The sequence below is a fragment of the Capricornis sumatraensis genome, chromosome 1 (genome assembly GCF_032405125.1).
Source record: "Capricornis sumatraensis isolate serow.1 chromosome 1, serow.2, whole genome shotgun sequence".
Taxonomy (NCBI): domain Eukaryota; kingdom Metazoa; phylum Chordata; class Mammalia; order Artiodactyla; family Bovidae; genus Capricornis; species Capricornis sumatraensis.
In genome coordinates, this window is record NC_091069.1 from 245,836,309 (window position 1) to 245,859,534 (window position 23,226).

Consider the following 23,226-nt stretch of genomic DNA (forward strand, 5'->3'; position numbering starts at 1 on the left):
AACAAGAGAGTTCCAGAAAAACATCTATCTCTGCTGTATTGACTATACCAAAGTCTTTGACTGTGTGGATCACAACAAACTGGAAAATTCTGAAAGAGGTGGGAATACCAGACCACCTGACCTGCCTCTTGAGAAATCTGCATACAGGTCAGGAAGCAACAGTTAGAACTGGACATGGAACAACAGACTGGTTCCAAATAGGAAAAGGAGTACATCAAGGCTGTATATTGTCACCCTGCTTATTTAACTTATATGCAGAGTCCATCATGAGAAACACTGGGCTGGAAGAAACACAAGCTGGAATCAAGATTGACAGGAGAATTATCAATAACCTCAGATATGCAGATGACACCACCCTTATGGCAGAAAGTGAAGAGGAACTAAAAAGCCTCTTGATGAAAGTGAAAGAGGAGAGTGAAAAAGTTGGCTTAAAGCTCAACTTTCAGAAAACTAAGATCATGGCATCCAGTCCCATCACTTCATGACAAATAGATGAGGAAATAGTGGAAACAGTGACAGACTTTTATTGGGGGGGCTCCAAAATCACTGCAGCTGGTGACTGCAGCCATGAAATTAAAATATGCTTACTCCTTGGAAGTTATAACCAACCTAGACAGCATATTAAAAAGCAGAGACATTACTTTGCCAACAAACGTCCATCTAGTCAAGGCTATGGTTTTTCCAGTGGTCATGTATGGATGTGAGAGTTGGACTATAAAGAAAGCTGAGCACAGAATTAATGCTTTTGAACTGTGGTGTTGGAGAAGACTCTTGAGAGCCCCTTGGACTACAAGGAGATCCAACCTGTCCATCCTAAAGGAGATCAGTCCTGGGTGTTCATTGGAAGGACTGATGTTGAAGCTGAAACTCCAATACTTTGGCCACCTGATCTGAAGAGCTGACTCATTTGAAAAGGTGCTGATACTGGGCAACATTAAAGGTGGGAGGAAAAGGGGATGACAGAGGATGAGATGGCTAGATGGCACCACCAACTCAATGGGTATGAGTTTGAGTAAATCCCACGAGTTGGTGATGGACAGGGAAGTCTGGCTTGCTGCAGTCCACAGGGTTGCAAAAAGTCGACATGACTGAGTGACTGAAGTGACTGACTGATATGTTAATCCCAAACTCCTAATTTAAGGACTGACTTGTTTTAAAGCTCCATTTATGGGCCTAGGGAGGATGATATGGGGAGTGATAATTCTGTTACTTCCCCCTTCATTTTTGCGGGGGTAAATATCTTTTTACCTCTATCTGTCCCAGCTTACCTCAGTAGAATGGTGGCTGATGTGGAGATAGATATTCGTTTTGACTTTTCTAAAGTCCCAGGAGGCCTGATGTGCTGCGATTCATGGGGTTGCAAAGAGTCGGACATGACTGAGCAACTGAACTGAACTGAACTGAACTGAAAAGTCCCGTAATCTTTGTCCAAGCATCTCAATATGAGGAGAAAGGTGAGTCCCAGTTCTGGCTCAGCTGCAGCTGACAGCGTAGTGTACAGATTTCTCTTCTCCATGCAGAGTCAGAAGGAAACAGTCTCTTTATCCGTCCATCCATCCTTCTATCCATCCATCAATTGATTCATTGGTTCAACATGCCCAATTTTAATATGCCTGTTGCTTGGGGTATAAGGTGGCATTGAATATGAGATGTTTCAAAAAGAAAGAAATACAAAAAAGCCATCATAGGTAATGCAGAGAAGCTTTGCATGAAAGACAAAAGGCAAATGTCTTTTTATATTATATAGTTCTTCAAAATTCAGAGTTCTCTGGATTTCAGCACTTGTTTTGAGATAAGTCTGTGGATTATTCTGCAGTGGGATCATTGCTCATCCAGAGGTCAGCACCCAGAGGTCGACACCAAAGCACTGCTGCTGCTGCTGCTGTGTTGCTTCCGTCGTATCCGACTCTGTGCGACCCCAGAGACAGCAGCCCATTAGGCTCCCCCGTCCCTGAGATTCTCCAGGCAAGAACACTGGAGTGGGTTGCCATTTCCTTCTCCAATGCGTGAAAGTGAAGTCGCTCAGTTCTGTCCAACTCCTAGCGACCTCATGGACTGCAGCCTACCAGGCTCCTCTGTCCATGGGATTTTCCAGGCAAGAGTACTGGAGTGGGTTGCCTTTGCCTTCTCACCAAGGCATTAGTGATCATCTATAACCATTCATACAACTTATTCTGAGCCTTTAACTTTGAAACTATGATTTCAAGGAAAACTAAGTAAGAAAATCCAAGAGACATTTTTCAGCTATAATCTCTGGTTCCAAAGTGTGGGGAGACCATTGATTTACAAGCAAATCCTATTTTTCTTCATAGAAAGTCTGTTGTTTTAATATTTTTCTAATGACTGATATATAATAAAATAGCACACATTTACAATGAGATGCTATCCAAGCACCCAGAGTTGAGTGACAGACTTCCTTGAATAGCAATTCACATTTAAACAGATCAACCTAAACATGTTGTTATAAAATTGTTTTTTAAATTTATGTTTAATTAGAGAGTAATTGCTTTACAATATTGTGTTGGTTTCTGCCATATATCAACATGAATCGGTCATAGGTATACATATGTCTCCTCCCTTTCAAACCTCCTTCCCACTTCCCATCATGTCCCACCCCTCTAGGTTGTTACAGAGCATGGGGTTTGAGCTCCCTGTGTCATACAGCAAATTCCCACCCACTATCTATTTTACATATGGTAATTTTTTAAAAGTTTGTTTCCATGCTACTCTTTCAATTTGGCCCACCCTCTCCTTCCCCCACTATGTCCATAAATCTGTTCTCTATCTGTTCTCATCTCCATTGAGTGAAGGTGCTCAGTTGTGTCGGACTCTTTGCAACCCCATGGACAGTAGCCTATCAGGCTCTTCCAGGCTAGAGTCCACTGGATTTTCCAGGCAAGAGTGCTGGAGTGGATTGCCATTTCCTTCTCCAGGGGACCTTCCCGACCCAGGAATTGAACCCAGGTCTCCCGCATTGCAGACAGACGCTTTACCATCTGAGCCACCAGGGAAGCTGCCCTGCAAATAGATTCATCAGTGCCATCTTTCTAGATTCCATATTTATGTGCCAGTATATGATATTTGTTTTTCTCTCCGACTTACTTCTGTAATAGACTCTAGGTTCACCCACATCATAGAGCTGACTCAGAAGTGTTCCTTTTTATGGCTGAGTAATATTCCATTGTATGTATGTACCACAGCTGCTTTATCCATTCATCCATTGATGGACATCTAGGTTGCTTCCATGTTCTAGCTATTGTAAATAGTGCTGCAGTGAATATTGGGGTACATGTGTCTTTTTCAATTATTGTTTTCTCAGGGCATATGCCCAGAAGTGGGATTGTTGGGTCATATGGTAGTTTTATTCCTAGTTTTTAAAAGAATCTCCATACTGTTCTCCATAATGGCTGATCAATTTACATTCCCACCAACAGTGCAAGAGGGTTCCCTTTTTTTCCCACACCCTCTCTAGCACTTATTGTTTGTAGATATTTTGATGCTGGCCATTTTGACCAATGTGAGGTGATACCTCATTGTAGCTTTGATTTGCATTTCTGTAATAATGAGCAATGTTGAACAGTTTTTCATGCATTTATTAGCCATCAGGGAGAGATTGGGAAGGTGGTGTGATCCCATTGAACTCTCCTTGATGAAGGTGAGGTTCTTTATTTGGGGCAACTGAGCCCTTGAAACGTGCTGGTATGACTGGTGCTGAGTATGTAACTGTATATAATTGTATGTAATTTAAATTAGATTAAATTTCAATTTAGACAACCATATCACATGTATTGCAAAGTGCCCACTAAGACATGGCCATGAAAAATCAAAATGGCTTTTCTTCTCTCTTTTCCCCAGCTCTCCTTTTCATTTTGATTGCACTTTTTAAAATTGTCTAGACATTTCTAGAATAATTACAAATTTTCTTACTACTTCTGGCTTGCTTAATTAGTACAATGTATTTTGCATGATCATGGTTTCAGAACCCTATTTAAAGCTGCGTACATCAAAACTCTTTCTAAGGAACATGTCTTTGGCATGAACAACTTGGAAATCACATCATCATTGTCATTACTTTCTGGGGGGAAACACCTTTACAATGTTATAGTACTGCTGGATACATTAATGTAAATAAGATAACACCAACTCCAAGAGTTTTTCAGTTGTTTCCATTCCTGAAAATAAATTGGTGATGAGGCAGACTTGAAACACTGAATAGGTCAGTTCAGTTCAGTCGCTCAGTCGTGTCCGACTAGTTGTGATCCATGGACTGCAACACACCAGGCTTCCCTGTCCACCACCAACTCCCAGAGCTTGCTCAAACTCATGTCCATTGAGTCAGTGATGCCATCCAACCATCTCATCTTCTGTCATCCCCTTCTCCTCCTGCCTTCAGTCTTTCCTAGCATCAGGGTCTTTTCCAGTGAGTCAGCTCTTCGTGTCAGGTGGTATATGTTTATCACAGGGCATTTTGAATATATTTCCCTGTACTATATAGTAAACCCTATTGTCTATTCATTCTATGTGTAATAGTCTGTATCCACTATTTCCAAACTTCTAATTCATCCCTCCTCCACCCCCTCTCCCATTTGGTAACTGTAAGTTTGTGCTCGAAGCTGTCAGTCTGTTTCCATTTTGTAAATATGTTCAGTTGTGCTGTAGTTTGGATTTCACATATAAGTGATGTCATATGATATTTGTCTTTCTCTCTCTGACTTACTTCACTTCCTATGATAATCTCTAAGTCCACCCATGCTGCCGCCAGTGGCATTATTTCGCTCTTTTTTTGTGGTTGACTAGTATTCCATTGTGTACCATATCTTCTTTACCCATTCATCTGTTGATGGACATCTAGCTTTCTTCCAGTCTTAGCTATTGTGGATACTGCTTCTGTGAACAAAGGGCTGTGTGTTTCTTTTCAAATTAGAGTTTTGATCCAGCAATCCTACTCCTGGGCATATATCTGGTCAATAAGCATTTCTTGAGTAAGTAAGTGATATCAGAGCATGGAAACCACTGTTCCAATCTTAGGGATGGCACAGCCTAGCTTATCCACTTCTCAGGAATGTTAGAGGCGTTGACCAGAGAATGTTTGGACTGTGTTACTAGGCAGGTATTTATTGGTAGCAATAAACGGATGAGACAGTAATGGAAGAAACTGTAGAACACTGAATATTTAAATCACACTGAAGGGAAAACTTGGCCTCTGACATCTGGCTGTAGCAGATCCAATAGTTACAACATTGTCGGAAAATGTATTCTAATTTACAGTGTGGCAGATTCAGTGATTACGTACCCTTGACAACGGTAAGCCTCACTAAAATATATCTTTTTCTCCTTTCTGCCTTATAGACAGTATTGATAAACCAGGTGCCTCATTGCCTACCTGGGCCATAGTTCTGCTTGCTGTGTCATTGTCATTGCTTTTGATCCTGATCATTGTTCTGGTTATAATATTCTGCTGCTGTGTCTCCAGGACAGAGAAAGAAGGTAACTTACTTTTGTTCACATAGATTTGTACGTGTTTTTAAATTTTTGGTACAAGGATTTGTAGTTCATTAGCTCATCTGCTCTTTCAAAAGATACCTTGGCTTTTAGAGTCCTTGAAAGGAAATGCATGAAATTAGCAGAGAAGGAAAGGACTTTCTCATGGAAGGAAGCCTGAGCCAGCCCCTCAGGGAAGACAGATCTTCACACCCTGAGAAGGTTAAGAGATGGTTGTGTGTTTATCTGCAAGGCGTGTGTGCTCAGTCATGTCCGACTCTTTGAGACCCCACGGACTGCAGCCTGCCAGGCCCCCGCACCCATGGAATTTTCCAGGCAAGAAGACTGGAGTGGGTTTCCATTTTCTACTTCATTATTTGCAAGGATATAAGGCTATTTTGATGTGTCATTCAGATTCTATGCTGTTTTTTTCTTTCTAAAATATTATCCACCTATCTGAGCACATCAAAAGATTATTTTCTATTTTGTAGGATTCTGATTCTCCTTTTCTAGGTGAATATTGATGCAGTGGTAGAAAGAAAAACATGGTCTTCTGTTAACAAAAATAGTACAAATAAAATTAATAAAAATAAGTACACATCTTCTAAATGAAGTCTTTTGAGATACTCCAAGATATGTGAAGGCAGTGGCCTTGTCTGAGGGCAGGCTCAACCTCGGGGTGAGTTAATCAATTTTAGGGTGGGAGTTAGTTCATGGTTTTGGAAACCACAGGCACTTTGTTGTATGGACTCAGGACTACCCAAGGTAGTCACAGGACTACCCAAAAGGTACCTCAAGGTACCACTCAGGACTACCCAAGTGTTGAGTGTGTGTCCATCTTTGTCTTTCTTTCTCTCCTAAAACCTCCATCTACTCCTATTTGAATATTTAAATTTTTTTAAATTTAAATTTATTTGTTTTAATTGGAAGCTAATTACTTTACAGTATTGTATTGATTTTGCCATACATCAACATGAATCTGCCATGGGTGTCCACATGTTCCCCATCCTGAACCCCCCTCCCATCTCCCTCCCCGTACCATCCCTCTGGGTCATCCCAGTGCACCAGCCCCAAGCATCCTGTATCATGCATCGAACCTGGACTGGCGATTCATTTCATATATGATATTATACATGTTTCAATGCCATTCTCCCAAATCATCCCACCCTCTGCCTCTCCCACAGAGTCCAAAAGACTGTTCTATACATCTGTGTCTCTTTTGTTCTCTCACATACAAGGTTATCATTACTGTCTTTCTAAATTCCATATATATGTGTTACTATATTGTATTGGTGTTTTTCTTTCTGGCTTACTTCACTCTGTATAATAGGCTCCAGTTTCATCCACCTCATTAGAACTGATTCAAATGTAGGCAGAGTTTTGCTGTTTGGCTATGTGTCAGTTTAACTGTGCTTTTAATTTTACTAGCACTATGTGACTTGATGAGCACTTTCTGCATGTCTGCCAGGCACCATGTTATCTATCTCTTTCACTTGGACTAGCTCTCTTAGTGAGATATTTCACGTGATGTGCATTGTCCTGCCTTAACTGGGCTACTTGCCTAGACTTAGCTCCTGTATGGGTTTAGTTTGTCCTTGGAGAATTACCTCTGTGCTATACCTCTATTCAGACTTCTGTGGTGGCCCAGTCACCTTCCAATGCAGGAGACACGGGTTCGATCCCTGGGTTCAGAAGATCCCTTGGAGAAAGAAATGGCAACCCACTCCAGTACTCTTGCCTGGAGAATTCCATGGTCAGAGGAGCTTGGCAGGCTACAGTCTATGGGGTTGGACTTAGCAAGTAAACAACAACATACTTTTATTCTCTAGGAAACAGAAATGAAAAGTAGCAAACCCTTGTTGACCCATATTTGATGGAAATTTGTTTTTCCTTGGGAGTTATCCTGTATGTCACAGATGCATTATTAATGAATTTTAATGAAAACTATGGATAACTCAAATTTTAATTCAAAACAGACTAGGATTGATTGTTGCCTTCAGATTATGACTTTTTTGCTTGTTGCCTTCAGATCATTATTTTTGACATTAGCTATTGTGGTATGGTTGAAGAATAGTCTGGTTATTTGGACTTCTGCATCTCCTAGGCTTTTGTCTGCTCCACACCAGCCTAATAAGAAGGTCTGGTCCACATGGATTGTGCACCCAGAGATCCTCTGATTCTTAGTTTCCTCATTTACAAATGAAGATAAGTCCTATCCTAGAGATTGGTTGTTGCTGTTGTTGTTGTTGCTAAGTCACGTCTGACTCTTTGTGACCTCATGGACTGTAGCCCACCAGGCTCCTCTGTCCGTGGGATTTCCCAGACAAAAATACTGGGGTAAGTTGCCATTTCCTCCTCCAGAGGATCTTCCCAACCCAGGGATCGAAGTCATGTCTCTTGCTTTACAGGTGGATTCTTTACCACTGAACCACCATGGAAGCCCAGAGACTGGTTAGGAGAATTAAATAAATTAACATAATAAAAGTTTACATGATCTGTCCTAGAGTTTATCTTTTGTCTATCTCTGAAAAGCTGATTTACAGTGGACACTACACTTCACCTTGACATAAATGTAGGGGATCCAGCAAAGTGCTTCCACATGGTAATTATTTCCATGCTTTAAACTGTTAAAATTCAAGGATTTAAAAAAGTATTTTCAAGAAACTTCCCTGGTGGTCCAGTGGTTAAGACTCCGTGCTCCCAGTGCAGGTGGCACAGGTTCAATCCCTGGTTGGGGAACTAAGATCTTGCATGCCACATGGTGTGGCCAAAAAAATAAGTAAATAAAAACAGAAAAATTTTTTTCTGGTGCTCTGCTTTTTTGGTGCCTGAAGAATTCTCAGTGCTGTTCCTGGTTTCTGGGGACTGACTGAGGATGGCTGGGGACTCCACTCAGCATGGCCTAGAGGCTTTGGGAATCCATGCTTCTAGAGCAGTGGGACCAGGGGTCCCTTTCCTTCAGACTGAACCTGGCTGGAATACAACAGCATCCTCTGTCACCACAGGGAGACCAATCTCTCCCTTTCAACTCAAATAAGATTGCTTCTAAGGTTCAATTTGAGGTGTCAATCAATAACATTGTTAGAACTGAAAATAAGTGAGAACATTATCCAAAAATAAGGAAAATGAATATTTTTTGGATCTTGATAAACCAAGATGGATAGGGCACTAGACAGGAAGATGAAGATGCAAAGCACACTGGTTTTAGAGCCAGATGGGCTGGGGCTACTGTGGGGGGCTGTGTTACTCCCCATGTTGAAATGCCAGATTCCTTCCACCCCAAGAATCCATTGACTAAAAACACCAGCAATTTAACAAGAGCTTTTGAGGGGTGGGCAGGACTGTATGAATGGATACTATTGGTACATATTGACTGAAAATGTATTTTAGAATGAAGAACTATAATGCTTAAGCAATATAATTCCTTATCTGTTAAAAACATAGTTACCCTTGTGCAATAGTATCTAGTTTGTTAAAAATATGATAATGCTAACACTTACCTCTTGGATTGTTGTAACGACTAGATGAAATAACACCTTGCATAGCACTGGCACGATGTCTGGACAGGTAAGCACTGAATGATTGACAGCAGGGACGGGGAGCACAGAGTCCTCATGGTGAACTAATGCAGTCTCTGTAACCTCAGGAATCAGATTCAGTACTAAGTACATACTGGGCCCCTACTCTATTTCAGGTACCCAGGTATCATAAATACTTCTATTTATGATAGTGAACAGTAAATTCTACTTTCCTTATGTTTGAAGTCATTTGGTAGTCCACTGTTAGGGAGCTAAATACCTGTTGGATCACAAACACTCAGTAATGTGAGTGTTTAAAATCAGGGGCCTATAAAAATTGATGTGATTTTATTTTAAGAATAACTACCCTGATTTTGCTAATGTAATTTTGTTCCTTTTCTTTCTTTTTTTTTTTTTTTTTTGCAGAATCTAGTTATCAAAGTGAAATAAGGTAAGTCTGAGATCACGTCAATTTTCTGAAAATAAAAACAAATGAAAATCAACCAACACACACAGCTGTGGGATTTTAGGACTATATTACTCAAAATAAGGCACTAAAGTGGGTAACTCTGAAAAACATGTATGCCAATCACCAATTCATAGGGCGATATTAAATGTAGAATAAAATAGGTGGGTTCCTACTGCCTATGTTTGACTTGCTCACTTAGGAAAGTGGAGTAGATTTTTACTTAGTGTCTGGTATTTGCCACTCTTCCCACAAGAGGACACTCTGTACCGTGACTGGTGCCTTCCTGCTTTAAGTCATGGCTAGGGATCTGAGGACCATTTTAAGAATCAGGCAGAGGTCTTACTGGAACTTCCAGGGCAGTGGAGACAGCGAGACCAGCTGGGTTGCTTAAGGCAATGAAACTGACTAGGCAGACAGGTTAGGAGTGTTCAGTGCTCACCACCCCAGAGGGAGGGATGGAAACATTCCTGCCCTTCTCACAGCTGTCCAGATATAGCTGCAAGCATTTTTAAGGTAACTACGTCAAGGACTTATAATAATCAGTTTAAATGTCTGCAATATTTACATAATTATAAATGCAGTCAAGGGAGGGATTTCTAGGCAGTGATGGTTTTGTTGGGAGTGTTAAAACCATATCTAGTTTTCAGTATCTTATTAGGCAATTTTAATACATGTAATGCTACAATTTAAAATCTCTTCTGGCTACATGTGGTGAAGGAAGTTGTATGTAATCATCATTAGCTCATGAATGAACATCCATTCAGGTAAATATTTGCACATACCCTTGCTTGTTTCCCTTGCTTGATAGCCAATTCATAGTGGTAAAGCATAAATATTTTAAAATCTTTGGATATCTACTACCAAACTTCCTTCCCCTGGGAAGCGGTACCAATTTTTGCTTTATTTCAGAGGCAGACTTTTTCTCTGAAGGGCCAGATAGTAAATCTCTTTGGTTTTGTGGGCGACATGCTTTCTGTCACAGCTACTCAACTCTGTTGCTCTAATAGGAAAGCAGCCACAGGCAATATGGAAGCAGACGAGTTCCAATAAAACTCTATTTATAGAAGCAGATGGGGGCCCAGATTTGGTCTTGGGTCATAGCTAGCCAACCCTGCTTTATTTAGTCACTGGTTTCTGAGAGTTGAGTATCAACCACCTGGGGGCTGGAGTCCATGGACCTGTCATGATAAAGTTCCATTTCTTCCCATAAGGGGACTGTGTGAGCATACAGGAGTCTACATAGCCATCCTGGTGGGTATGAAAGTCCATCCTGATGCTGGCCACCCTCCAGGAGCCAGGGCCTGAACTTCAGCCTTGTGTTAAGTTCTTTGTGTGTGAATGCACTGGGTGGACAGTGAGACCCGAACATCCATTGCTGATGAACACTGGCTTTTTCAAATGGTCTAATTCTAGGAAATCTGCGACTGTGAAGACAAGCAAAGACACTGTTGGGACAAAGTTGAAAAGTGCAAATGAAAACTATGGCTACCGTTCAGATGAGCCAAGGACCACACGTGAGTGGCTGGGTTTGGACAGCAGTGAGATCTGGAAGGGAGAGTGTCGGAGGAGGCCCACCGAACACCAGTTCTGAAGACATCTGCTTAGCTGTTGGCGGTCATTATTTGGGGTGTAATTTTTAGAAGTCATTCCAGAACTAGAAATATTCTAGGAGACAATAACAGTAAAAATCCACCTGTTTATCTAAAGCTAAAAGAAATTGAGGTGAAAATTTGTTTTTAAAAATAATTTTTTTCAATGTTTTCTTTCTTTTTTTTTTTAAATTATTCTACCTTAAAGTGTGTGAGGAGGCATTTTAGTACATTGGGGTAACTTTCCCAAAACTTCAGTTAAATCTGAAACTCAGCAAGAAATCTTGCCTTTTCAATTCTATAGTCATAATGGGTTTTTAAAGCCACTGTCACCAGTGAAGGACAGAGGCAGGATCTGAACCAAGATCCTTTTCAAAGCAGTTGAGAGAGAGACTGTACAAATTACCGCTTAGAAGTTGGGGGCTGGCTCTAACAATTTGCCAGCAAAACATATTCCACAGGAAGATTTTTGGTTAATCGATTCTTGCAGAGATGCTCAAAACTGTTTTCTCCACTGAGACTGGGACTCTATTCTTGGTAGCCCTTTCCTTTCCATTCTTTTGTGCCTCCCTCCTATGTACATTCCAAACTGTATGCTTCAGATTCAAAGGAATATCACCAAGCATGGACAGTTTCCTTGAATAATCCCATCATAGTCTCGTGCAAAGTTCCCTGTGATAGAATATTTATTCATTAGTATTTAGAGTGATAAATCAAGACGCTTGACCAAAACTGTGGCCCAAACTGAATCTCTCTGGCCCTCTTTTCCCACTGTGTCTATTTCCCTCCATCAGCTGTTAAAGCTATGAATTCGTCTTGTTTCTGAATGAGACTAACCTCTCAAGAAAGGAATCGATTTTGAGTCCTTTTGCTATATTTTTATTTCATTAGAAAGATAAATCTCTAAAAGTATGTCCCATCAAGTAAACTTTAAAAAAGCCATTTGTGGTTAGGAATGATTGATGCCAGGGGTACTACATAAAAGTATTTCTTTATGCGTCAGAGTTGTTAGAATAGGCAGTGGGGTTTGGGTCACTTCTGACTCTAAAAACATCTTTCTGTTGCAGAGCCGGCTTCCCTCCATGCCAAGTCCTCTGAAGCTGGTGTTCCAGAGCAACGCAGCAGTAGGCAACCTCATCAGGTGATTCAGACCTTCTCCCCCTTTTGGACTTTTTTTTTTTTGCCGTTAAACACCCTTGCCTCATGGCAGGCGATTATGTTATGTTCATGATGGACAAACGTGGCATTTGCCCACCTCTGAGTCAATGGGACAGTGTTGGGGAACGGGGCCAGAACACGTAGTATCTCTCGCTGTGGAGCAGGTTTTTTGGGAAAAGACCAGAAGTGTAATTGTTGACTGGTAATATTGAGGAGTCTGTTAGACGTCCACACAGAGATGTGGGATGTGCAGACATATGTGTGAGCCTGGGGCACCAGGAAGAGCATGATTTTTAAAAAACTTTTAGTTTTTTCTCATATGTTTTTTCAAAAATATTTATTTTAACTGAAGGGTAATTACTTTATAATATTGTGATGGCTTTGGCATACATCAACTGAATCAGCCACCAGAACACATGTGTCCCCCCGATCCTGAACTCCCTCCCACCTCCCTCTCCACCCTATCTCTCTGGGTTGTCCCAGAGCACTGGCTTTGGGTGCCCTGTTTCATGCATTGAACTTGCACTGGTCATCTATTTTACATACAGTAATATACATGTTTCAATACTGTTCTCTCAAATCATCCCACCCTCACCTTCCCCCACAGAGTCCAAAAGTCTATTCTCCTTTGCTACCTTGCATATAGGATCATTGTTTCCATCTTTCTAAACTCCATATATGCATTGATATATAGTATTCGTGTTTCTCTTTCTGACTTACTTCATCCTGTATAATGTGCTCCAATTTCATCCACCTCATTAGAACTGACTCAAACGTGTTCCTTTTTATAGCTGAGTAATACTCCATTGTGTATATGTACCACAACTTCCTTATCCATTCGTCTGCCAATGGACATCTAGGTTGCTGCCACGTCCCAGCTATTGTAAACAGTGAGGGCAGAGCACAATTGATTGCAGGTATTTCTGGTTGCTAGGCAACTTTTGATGGGCACTACTCTTCCAAGGGACATTAACATAAAGGAAACCATCCATGAGGAGATGTGGAGACACAGTTCATCATTTTCTGACACCGAGTCAACGTAGGTTATCGTTCGAATGAATTAGAGTTCATATACAGAATATATGGTTCTTTATATCCAAAAATCATATTAAACAAATGTGTATATGCCAATCCCAATCTCCCAATTCATCCCACCCCCTCTTCCCTCCTTGGTGTCCATAGGTTGTTCTCTGAATCTGGATTAATGTATATATTCTATTGATACGATGTGTAGAACAGACAACTAATGACAACCTACTGTGCTGCTGAGGGGGCTCTACTCGGTGCTCTGTGGTGCCCTAAATGGGAAGGAAATCCCCAAAAGAGGGGATGTATGTATACGGGGGCTTCTCAGCTGGCTCAGTGGTAAAGAATCTGCCTGCCAATGCAGGAGACACAGGATGGGTTCTATCCCTGAGTTGAAAAGATCCCCAGGAGAAGGGAATGGCTACCCACTGCAGTATTCGAGCTTGGGAAATTACAGTCCGTGGGGATGCAAAGGGTCAGACATGACTGAGCAACTGAGTACAGATGCACATGTATATGGATGGCTGCTTCACTTTGCTGTACAACAGCAATTAACACAGCATTGTAAAGCAACTATAGCCTAATAAAAATTACTTCAAACAGCAAACAAAATACAAATGTGTGTATAACCAGGACCATTTTCTAATTTGTGCATCTTCAAAGGAGAAGCACTTAGATGCGATTCTGCCCGAGTGTCCCCAGTGGGTGTTCTCCTCTGCTAGATTTTGGGAAAGCCAGACACGCAGCTTGGGGCTCTGACAGCTTGTGGATCACATAGCCTTAGCTCTGGCCTCAGAGTTGATACCTGCCTGAGGCGCTACTGCTGAGTGCGTGCCTTTGAAGCCCCATCCTTCTCTCCTGGCATTGATGTTCACTTCAGCTTCCAGCTGGCTGCCGGCTGTAATATGCCTCCCTGCAGTTGAGACCCAGCTCCATACGTACATCTTGCCAGGGACATGTGCCTCCCAGGCCTGTGCAGGGAAGGGGACCTTGATGGATGCTCAGCCACCTATCGAGAGGAGCTAAATGATGCTGTTAGCAGCAACCAAGGTAGCCAGGCGGGAAGATGTATGAGGGGTTCAAGGCACAGAAGTAGATGGACCTGCGTGACAAATTGTGAGCTCATGGTATGAGTTCACGCTACTGCCTCAGGCTGGGTGGCAGAGAATAGAGAGGTTAAACTCTTCCCATCAAGCTGCTCCTGTGGGCACATGTATCTTTTGGCTGTAGTGATGTAACAGTTTCCCCTTTGAAGGGCCAGTGTCTCTTGACTTACGAGGTGGTAGGTGAAAGGGAGCAATTGCCAGGCTGTGATGGGCGTTTCCTGTCAAGACCCCACGACCGGACCTGAATGGGCACTGCGTGCTGATGAAGGGGCTCTCCCTCGGTGTCAAGCATGGTCACCCCAAGGACACATTTAAGCCAGTCATTACTTCAGTGGCCTTTCTGTGGTTACATGGCTTGTGTCTTTCCACCAGAGAAGTCACAGGGCTCAGGTCTGGGATGGAGGACGGGGCAAGGGGGAGGAGATACAGAAGGGGGTCATGTCCCATGTCCCGGATATAAATGAGGAAAAAGAGGGACTACGGTTGTGCTTGTATACAGGAGGATGGCGTTCGGAGCTCTGAGCGGACACTCAGTTCAAAGTGTTGCTTTGAAAATATACAGGGAGACATTTCGTTTAGTTTGTTTTCCAATTTCTCCATCTCTTCTTCTTCTTTTTTTTTTTTTGATGTTCTTTCTCAAGCACAGTAGAAAAGCTTTTTCATACATATATAAATAGTATGTATAACATATATCTTAGAAAACTTATGAATTTTTGCCTAACTAAAAAATTTATGACATTTGACTCCACTTGTTTGACTTAGTATGAATGAAATGCTAGGTTCCAATTGAAAAAAAAATAGATGCACAACAAGCAACAGAGATTTACTGTATAGCACAGGGAACCATAGTCAATATCTTATAATAACCTACAATGGAAAATAACCTGAAAAATAATATATGTGTATATGGATAATTGAATCACCTTGCTGTGCACGTGTAACATTATAAGTTAATGGTACTTCGATGAGAAATATATATGATGAAAAAATATACAGGGAGAGAAATTTAGGATGTTTCTTCTTCTTAGACATGTAATAAGTTAGATAATCTATTGGTGGAAAAAGAACAGTGGCCATTGAGGTGCTGGGCCCTGGGGGCTGGTAACATGCCCTATGCTTCTTGAAGTGTTTGCAAGGTTTCTAGGCAAGCAGGGCACCTCAGCCAGAGCACCAGGTTTCTTAAGAATCAAAGAGGCTGCAAGGAAGATGAACTATTTTTGCCTGAGCTAGAAACTGACAAAGGGTTTTTAAATAGCTGGATTTTTCTAAGCAAGAGAACTTAGGACAAGCGCATTTCTGAAAAGGTCCATCTTTGATCCTTAAGCAAAAGGTGCCTTGCAGGTGTGGGTCCAGGCACTGTGTCCTCATTGCCCATTTGGGAAACCTGGATGTGAGGTGTACCGTGGATTATGCTTCCTATGAGGCCCTTAAAGGAGGGAAGAATTGTGTTAGTCACTCAGTCATGTTAGACTCTTTGCGACCCCATGGACTGTAGCCCATCGGGCTCCTCTGTCCATGGCAGTTTCCAGGCAATAATATTGGAGTGGTAGCTGTTGCCTTCTCCAGGGGAACTCCCTGACCCAGGGATCAAACTCTGGTCTCCTGCTTTGCAGGCAGTTCTTTACAACTGGGCCACCACAGAAGCCCTATAGGAGGGAGGGAACAGACAAATATCATATGATATCGCAACTATGTGGAATCTACAAGGTGATACAGATCGACCCATTTACAAAACAGACTTGCAGACATAGAAAACGCAATTATGGTTACAAAAGGGGAAAGTGAGAGGAGGGATAAGTTAGGAGTTTGGGATTAACGGATACACATCAATCTAGATAGATAGATAACCAACAAGGACCTTCCGTAGAACACAGGGAACTATATTCAATATTTTGTAATAACCTATGAGGGTAAAAGCCTGGTGGGCTGCCGTCTATGGGGTCACACAGAGTCGGACACGACTGAAGTGACTTAGCAGCAGCAGCAGCATGAGGGTAAAATAATCTATGAAAAGAATCTGAAAAAATATACGTATAGGTGAATCACTCTGGGGAAACCTGACACTAACACGACATTCTTATACTCCAATTTAAGAAAAAAAGGAGGAGGGCGGGAAGAAGATGGTCCATAGAGGAAAGGGCTGGGCCTTCAGTAGTTCCCTCCCATGTCCTTGTTCCAAAGAGGACACAGTTCTGCATGTGGTCATCTGGCCCCTGGAGACCCTCCAGGTGGTCAAGCCACAGCTTGTAGGAGCAGGTCCAGGCCACCTTTAGCGAGAGGTTCCTTTAAAACTTGGCACAGCCAGGCCTGCAGCTGGTCTGTGTGGCCGCGTGTCCCACTCTGTCGGTGGTGGGGACCCTCCTCATAACTCCTTAGGCCACAAAGCAAGGACAGTACACTGTGATTTCTTTCCTTGTGACTTTTGTCCCTGTGCACAGGGCCCAGGACAGGCAGCTGAGAGTCAGACCCCCGTCCCTTGTCCTTCTGTCCTGCCCTCCTCTCCCCGGGCCTCCCTGTGACTCAGTTTGTTCACTCTGCTGTCCGTGCAGCTGTGGGGGCGTCACCACCCACCTCAGAGGCCCAGAGCAGGTACCCAGTGAGATTCCGGCCCAAGAGCTGGCTGGTTAGACTTCAGAGTGGTTGACTACGGATGACACAATTTTACAGAAAATCTGAGCTAGGCTCAGGTCCTGGGCAGCCTGTGAGTTAAACGGAGAGATCTCGGGTTGTGAGTCAGCCTGCAGCAAAAGTGTAGCCCGGGCTCCTCGCCACAGAGCTGGTTGGGTCAGATGCCCGTCCCGTGGATGGAGACAGGGTGTGTATGCAAGAGCAGCTAAGGCTCCTGCCGTGGGTCAGCGGGTCTCAGAGCAGGGCCGTCTTGCCTTTGACTAGTCCAGCATCTCATGAGTCCACCTGAGTGTGTTCTCCCCACTCCGCCTTCTCATCTCAGCTGATGTCTTACCTACCCTCCACATCTTCAGGAGGTCTTAGGTAGTGGGAGGCCGTGGACTCCGTGCAGTCTGGCACGGCATTCTGGATGCTCATTAAACACTAATTCCCTCTACTGGAGAATGTCCTCAACACCCAGCATTATGCTGTCATGAGTAAAATGACACCAGGAGCTTGAGTGCTCATAGACTGCTCACCACAACGCAATCAGGACAAAAATACTATTTGACCGGAGTAGATGAATATGCAATGTTTTGTTTCGGGTCCTTCAAAACAGCTGCATGATTCCAGGTCAAATGGCCATCTTGCTCCTTTGTAATTTTGGTCCCTCAGGGTTTCTTCAAGACTGTCTTGTTCAAGTGATCCAGGGAATGGGGAGCCTGAAGGGCTCTGGGTGCAGTGCATAGGGGAGTCATCGGTGTGGGCTTTGGGGTACCCAGGTTCCTGGTCCCCCCCCACCGTGGATCTCCTGGCTCAGTCCAGCTGGTGGTGGGGCAGCCTGGGCATCTCTGCATTTTAGAGCCAGTGGAGGGGTTTCTGACAGGTGGCTGGATTGAAGGGTTATTGCCTAAGACAGAAATGGCCTTGTAGGTGGGGAGAGTGGGATGTTGCCAAAGATCGACTTGGCTACTTTGTCATTTCACCCTGGGCAATACTTATGATTTGCTCAGAGTCCCAAGACATTCATATTAACTGCACTGGGCTGGGATTTACTGGACCGCTGTCCAGGACTGATGCTGCCTGCACACCATGCGATTTCCAGGTGGCTCAGCGGTAAAGAATCCGCCTGCTAGTGCAGGAGATGAAGATTCCATCCCAGGATCGGGAAGATCCCCTAGAGAAGGAAATGGCAACCGTCTCCAGTATTCTTGCCTGGAGAATCCCATGGACAGAGGAGCCTGGTGGGCTGCAGTTCATGGGGTTGCAAAAGAGCTGACATGACTGAGCGACTAAACAGAAGCAGCAGCACCCTTGCGGGCATCATGTGGACCCTGGTACAAGGAGAGGAGGCCCCGGGGTCTGTGACCACACCTGCTCAGAGTTGAGCACAGGTGCCTAGGAGCAGGCAGTTTGGGGAGTTACTCTCATCCTCCCTTCAGTCCCACCCAGAGTTCTACCATCTGTATCTACATCCCCAGGCTGCTGAGAGCATCCACATGCTGTGTCCTCATTGTATATCACCAGCATGATTTTAATTACAACTTACGCTCAGCAGTTACTGGAATGGGAGCCTGGCTCCTTAATACTTTGTGTGTGTGTTAGTCACTCAGTCGTGTCCAACTCTTTGCGACCCTGTGAACTGATTCCAGGTTCCTCTGTCCATGGAATTCTCCAGGCAAGAATACTGGAGTAGGTCACCATTTCCTTCTCCATGGGGTCTTACCAAGCCAGGGATTAAACCCGGGTCTCCCACATTGCAGGCAGATTCTTTACTGTCTGAGCCACCAGGGAAACCCTCTTTATACTCTGAGTGAGTGAGTGTCAGTCGCTCAGTCATGTCCCACTCTTTGCGACCCCATGGACTACAGCCTGCCAGGCTCCTTTGTCCAGGAAGGGGTAAAACCCTATCTGCCGTGGCACCAGCCCCCTATAACTCTCTCTCCTTCGACACCCTCCCTGTTAAGGTCCAGAACATCGGAGGCCCGCACTGCCATGGGAAGGTCACCATAGTTGTCGTGGGGAACCCCTTTTTTCAGATCCCTGGGTGTCTTTGGTCCTTTCAGTGCTGATGGTCCTTGAGGACTTCAGAAGGGGTGAGGGCTCAGCCCCGGGGGAGTGTCACTGGGGACAGGCTGTGGGCTGGAGGTTGCCTCCATGTAAGGCCATCCAGTGTGGTCTGGAGCTACCAGAGGCCATGGCTGGTGTAGGTCAGGTCCACTGGGAGTCACAGGCTTTTAAATCAAGGGAAGTGCCCCCCTCTAGCCTCCTGGAGCACCTCCCATGCTCATCCCCACCTCTCAGCCCACTGCCCTGCTGAGTCCCCCCGAACGTGGGACTCTTTACGAGGGGCTGAGAGAGAAAGTCCTTATTACTGTCACAACTGGAAGAAATGGGGGGTGTTTCCCCTGTATTCTGGGTCCCGAAGAATGCTCGCTGAGCGTGGAGATGAAGCTGGTACCTAGAAACATGTTAGTCTGGGTACCAGCAGACTGAGCAGCGGTCCTCAGGACAGAGACGCACTTGTTAAAATGCTCTCTCCTGAGTCTCTTCCAGACTTTCTGGGCCAGAATCTCTGGGAGATATGGCTGAAGAATGGACATTTTTACTGTGCTCCTGGGCAATCTGCTTTGAGGAAAATTCATTTGTGGCTCAGCGTGAAAACATAACAGACATGCATTGCATCGTTCCTAAGGGGACATCATCGCTGAGTTTCGGAGCTTCACTTACATCTGTGCATTTGAAACCTGTGTTCACGATCCCACTGCAGGGAGCTTGCTGCGGAGCCCAGAGGATTCAAGATGCTTGTTGGGGGCGGTGAGGAGGGTCACATGGAAGTGGCCTGACATTGAAGTACTCCACAACCATGAGCATCATAGTTGGGAACACATTTTAAATCTCCCAAGTTTTATGTGGGTCCGAAGGCACAACGCTTTCAATATGAATGAATAAAAGAGGATTTTAGGCTGTAGAAATCCCAGATCATGCACTGAATTTTAGGAAGACTCAGAAGGTAAAAACGGGACTGATTTTCAAAATTTGCATTTATCAAAACATGACAGTTTTCTTCCTGATTATTTCTATTCTGGTTGCATCTCCAGTTAAGACATATAACACTGATGTTATTTTCCAGACAAGAATTTCTGTTGGTGAGGTACAGTTAATGTAGGTGTCATTGTCCATTAATTCATTAGCACAAAACTGACAAAGTCAGAAATTTCTTCCTGAAAATTGCAGTCAATGAGAAAGGAAAGCTTCTTTTATTTTGATACAAAACCATGAGGTTTGCAAATATTTCGCATCATGATGAATATTTAAAACAATCCTCCTTTTCCTCTCCTTGACTCACTGGCAGTCCATTTTTTTCTGGTTATTTCAGGCAATTCTGTGTCTTTCCTTCCAAGTCTGTTAGTTTTGGGGGATGAGCTTATGAATAATTCGAAACCTGGGTTATGTCTTCCCTGCTTGTCTCTCCCGTAGTGAGACCAACAGAAAAAAACTCTTGATAAATTTAGAAAACAACATTGGTTGGTGCAACCATGTCATGGGGAAAAGGCAAACAACAGCAAAACCCCAGGCATCATCACAACAGAAGCACGATCCTTGCGGCATGATGTAGCCCTGTCAGCCACAAGGTTCTCCTTGTATGACCGGGGGTCAATGAATTAAGACCAGGAGTCAGAGTGGTGCCCTCCCCAAGATTCGCTGCAGTTCCATTGTGACGTTAATTATTCATGGTGGCCAGTTACATTATTTAAGATGTTAAATGCAGCTCCAGGGCCTTGCAGTCTGAGCCAGCATCTTCAGGATGGGCAGGAAAATACACTGCATGTAATTTATTTTTTATTTTATTTTTTAAAACCTTTTTATTTTGCATTGGGGTTATGCATGTGTGCTAGGTCACTTCAGTCGTGTCCGACTCTTTGCAACCCTATGGACTGTAGCCTACTAGGCTCCTCTGTTCATGGGATTCTCCAGACAAGAATACTGGAGTGGGTTACCATGCCCTTCCTTCTCCGTGGGATCCTCTGGGTCCAGGGATTGAACCTACATCTCTCATGTCTCCTGCATCGGCAAGCAGGTTCTTTACCACTAGCGCCACCTGCGTAGACAATTAACAATGTAGTGGTAGTTTCAGGCGAACAGGGAAGGGACTCAGCCATACATATACATGTATCCATTCTCCCCCAACCCAGCCTCCCATCCAGTCTGCCACATAACATTGAGCAGAGTTCCCTGTGCTATACAGTAGGTCCTTTTTGGTTATTCATTTTAAATATAGCTGTGTACATGCCCATCCCAGACACCCTAGCTATCCCTTCCTCTTATCTTTTCCTCTTCAACCATAAGTTTGTTCTCTAAGTCTGTGAGTCTGCTTCTGTTTTGTATGTTCATTTGTATCATTTCTTTTAGATTCCACATATAAGGGATGTCATATGATATTTCTCCTCTGTCTGACTTACTTCACTCAGTATGACAGTCTCTAGGTCCATCCATGTTGCTGCAAATGGCATTATTTCATTCTTCTCAATGGCTGAGGAATATTCCATTGTATTATGTACCTTCTTCTTTATCCATTCTTCTGCTGATGGACATTTAGTTTGTTTCCATGTCCTGACTATTGTAAACAGTGCTGCAATAAACATTGGGATCAGTGCTTCTCTCCAGATAGACTGCATGTATTTTCACAGGGAATTACTCTTCCACAGGCATTGGCCCCTTGGAGGAGTGAGTGGTCTGCTTGGGAGTGCATTTCAGAAGGGGAATGTAAGAGCCAGGAAAACTGTCTGAGGAGATAGATGGGTGATCTACATGGAGTCAGTTCATCACTTTTGCTCCTTTCCTTTAGGAAGGAGTGTGTTATTTAAAGAAGGTTGAAAATATTCTATATTTTCACATAATGGTGAGAATTAGGAATATTAAAAAACAAAATTATGAATTTTTGCTGTAATTTGCCTTCATACACATTCTAGATTCTTTGAATTGGATCTCTCTTTAGGCCCTGAATTTGGGAAATGTCTGGAGTGTTGTGCTGCAAATCATAAAGGAAGGACACATGCTAACATTTGTATTCCTCTCTGCACCCTCATTTTATCTTCGCTGATGAGTGGAGCTTTCTTCTCAAATGTGCCTTTTATGGCGATCTCAAGCAACTCAATTCATCCTTTTTTTCTTTGTCTTCAGGAGTCTGATCACCGCCAGCTGGGCCCAGCAAATCACCCACAGGTTTCCTTTAACGTGGCCAGTCCTAAGAAGGTCAGGAATGTGACTTTGGTATAGTACAGACATCCCTTTGGCTTCGCATGGCTGTTGACTGAGGACCTACATCTCATTGCTCATGACGTCATCATTGCTTACTGTGATGTCATCATTGCTGTCATTCTAACGCTGGGCTCCCACTCTGCAGCACGACCTGGAAGAAGCAATGTTGTCATCATCAGAATAGATATTTTATTTTGAGAGAAGGAATCCATTTTCCCAGCTTCTAAAGTGGAATTTGACTTTTAAAATATTTCAAGATTTCAGCGAATTCCATAGTTACTAAGTAAAAGCTGCACATCCATTATGATAATGCTTCTCATCATTCAACACTCCTATTTGCTAACCCAGCATATGGCAGATATGTCTACATCCCATTGTGACGTTTAAGAGGTCTTTATTATCTACAGTCTCTTGAAGATAATATTTATATATGTTTACTATGTGGGTATTATTGCATATTATCTGTGGAAAAAAAGAGGATTAAACATTAGGATCCATCAGATGACTGAAATTGCCCAGAAAAATCATAAGTTGTACGTTATAAATAATATTACATTCTAAAGCAGAAGTGCACCTTGAGAATTATCTTATTATTGGGTATTGATATGAAGACATTCATTTTTATCTGCTCCCTTATCAATCTTGTTCTCATGTCCTCAGATGAGTTAGATGTGGATTTTGCTGTTTGGGGCATGTATCTTCAGCCATGAAAAAACTCGATATGGGCAATACGTTCTTTCATAAATAAAAGAGAAGACACCAAAAAATCTTTTATTGTTCTTCTTAACTCTTTACTCTTTAAATGGTTTAAATAATCATAGAGTTTAAGAATCAAGCATTTTCCAAGAAACAAGAGACCTCTATTAAAAATTCTTTTTTCATTTTTCATGTAGAGATTCTCAGTGTATTTTGCTGACAACCCATCTCTTCATATTTAACACAGAGGTTGGACTATGATTTGACTGAGCTCTGCACTGGTTGGTGCAGATTACTGTGATGGCTAGCAATTA

General features: G+C 43.1%; 1 protein-coding gene across 1 annotated transcript in view; it reads left to right on the top strand.

The window, feature by feature from the left end:
- Positions 1–22,957, top strand: part of IGSF5 (immunoglobulin superfamily member 5) — a 55,478-nt gene extending 32,521 nt beyond the window's left edge. Inside the window, exons 5-9 of the mRNA XM_068970816.1 lie at positions 5,350–5,487; positions 9,426–9,450; positions 10,882–10,982; positions 12,125–12,198; positions 22,139–22,957. Coding sequence (XP_068826917.1) covers positions 5,350–5,487; positions 9,426–9,450; positions 10,882–10,982; positions 12,125–12,198; positions 22,139–22,234 — 434 coding nt within the window. The 3' untranslated portion in view covers positions 22,235–22,957. The remainder of the gene's footprint in view (positions 1–5,349; positions 5,488–9,425; positions 9,451–10,881; positions 10,983–12,124; positions 12,199–22,138) is intronic.
- Positions 22,958–23,226: the final 269 nt, after the last annotated feature.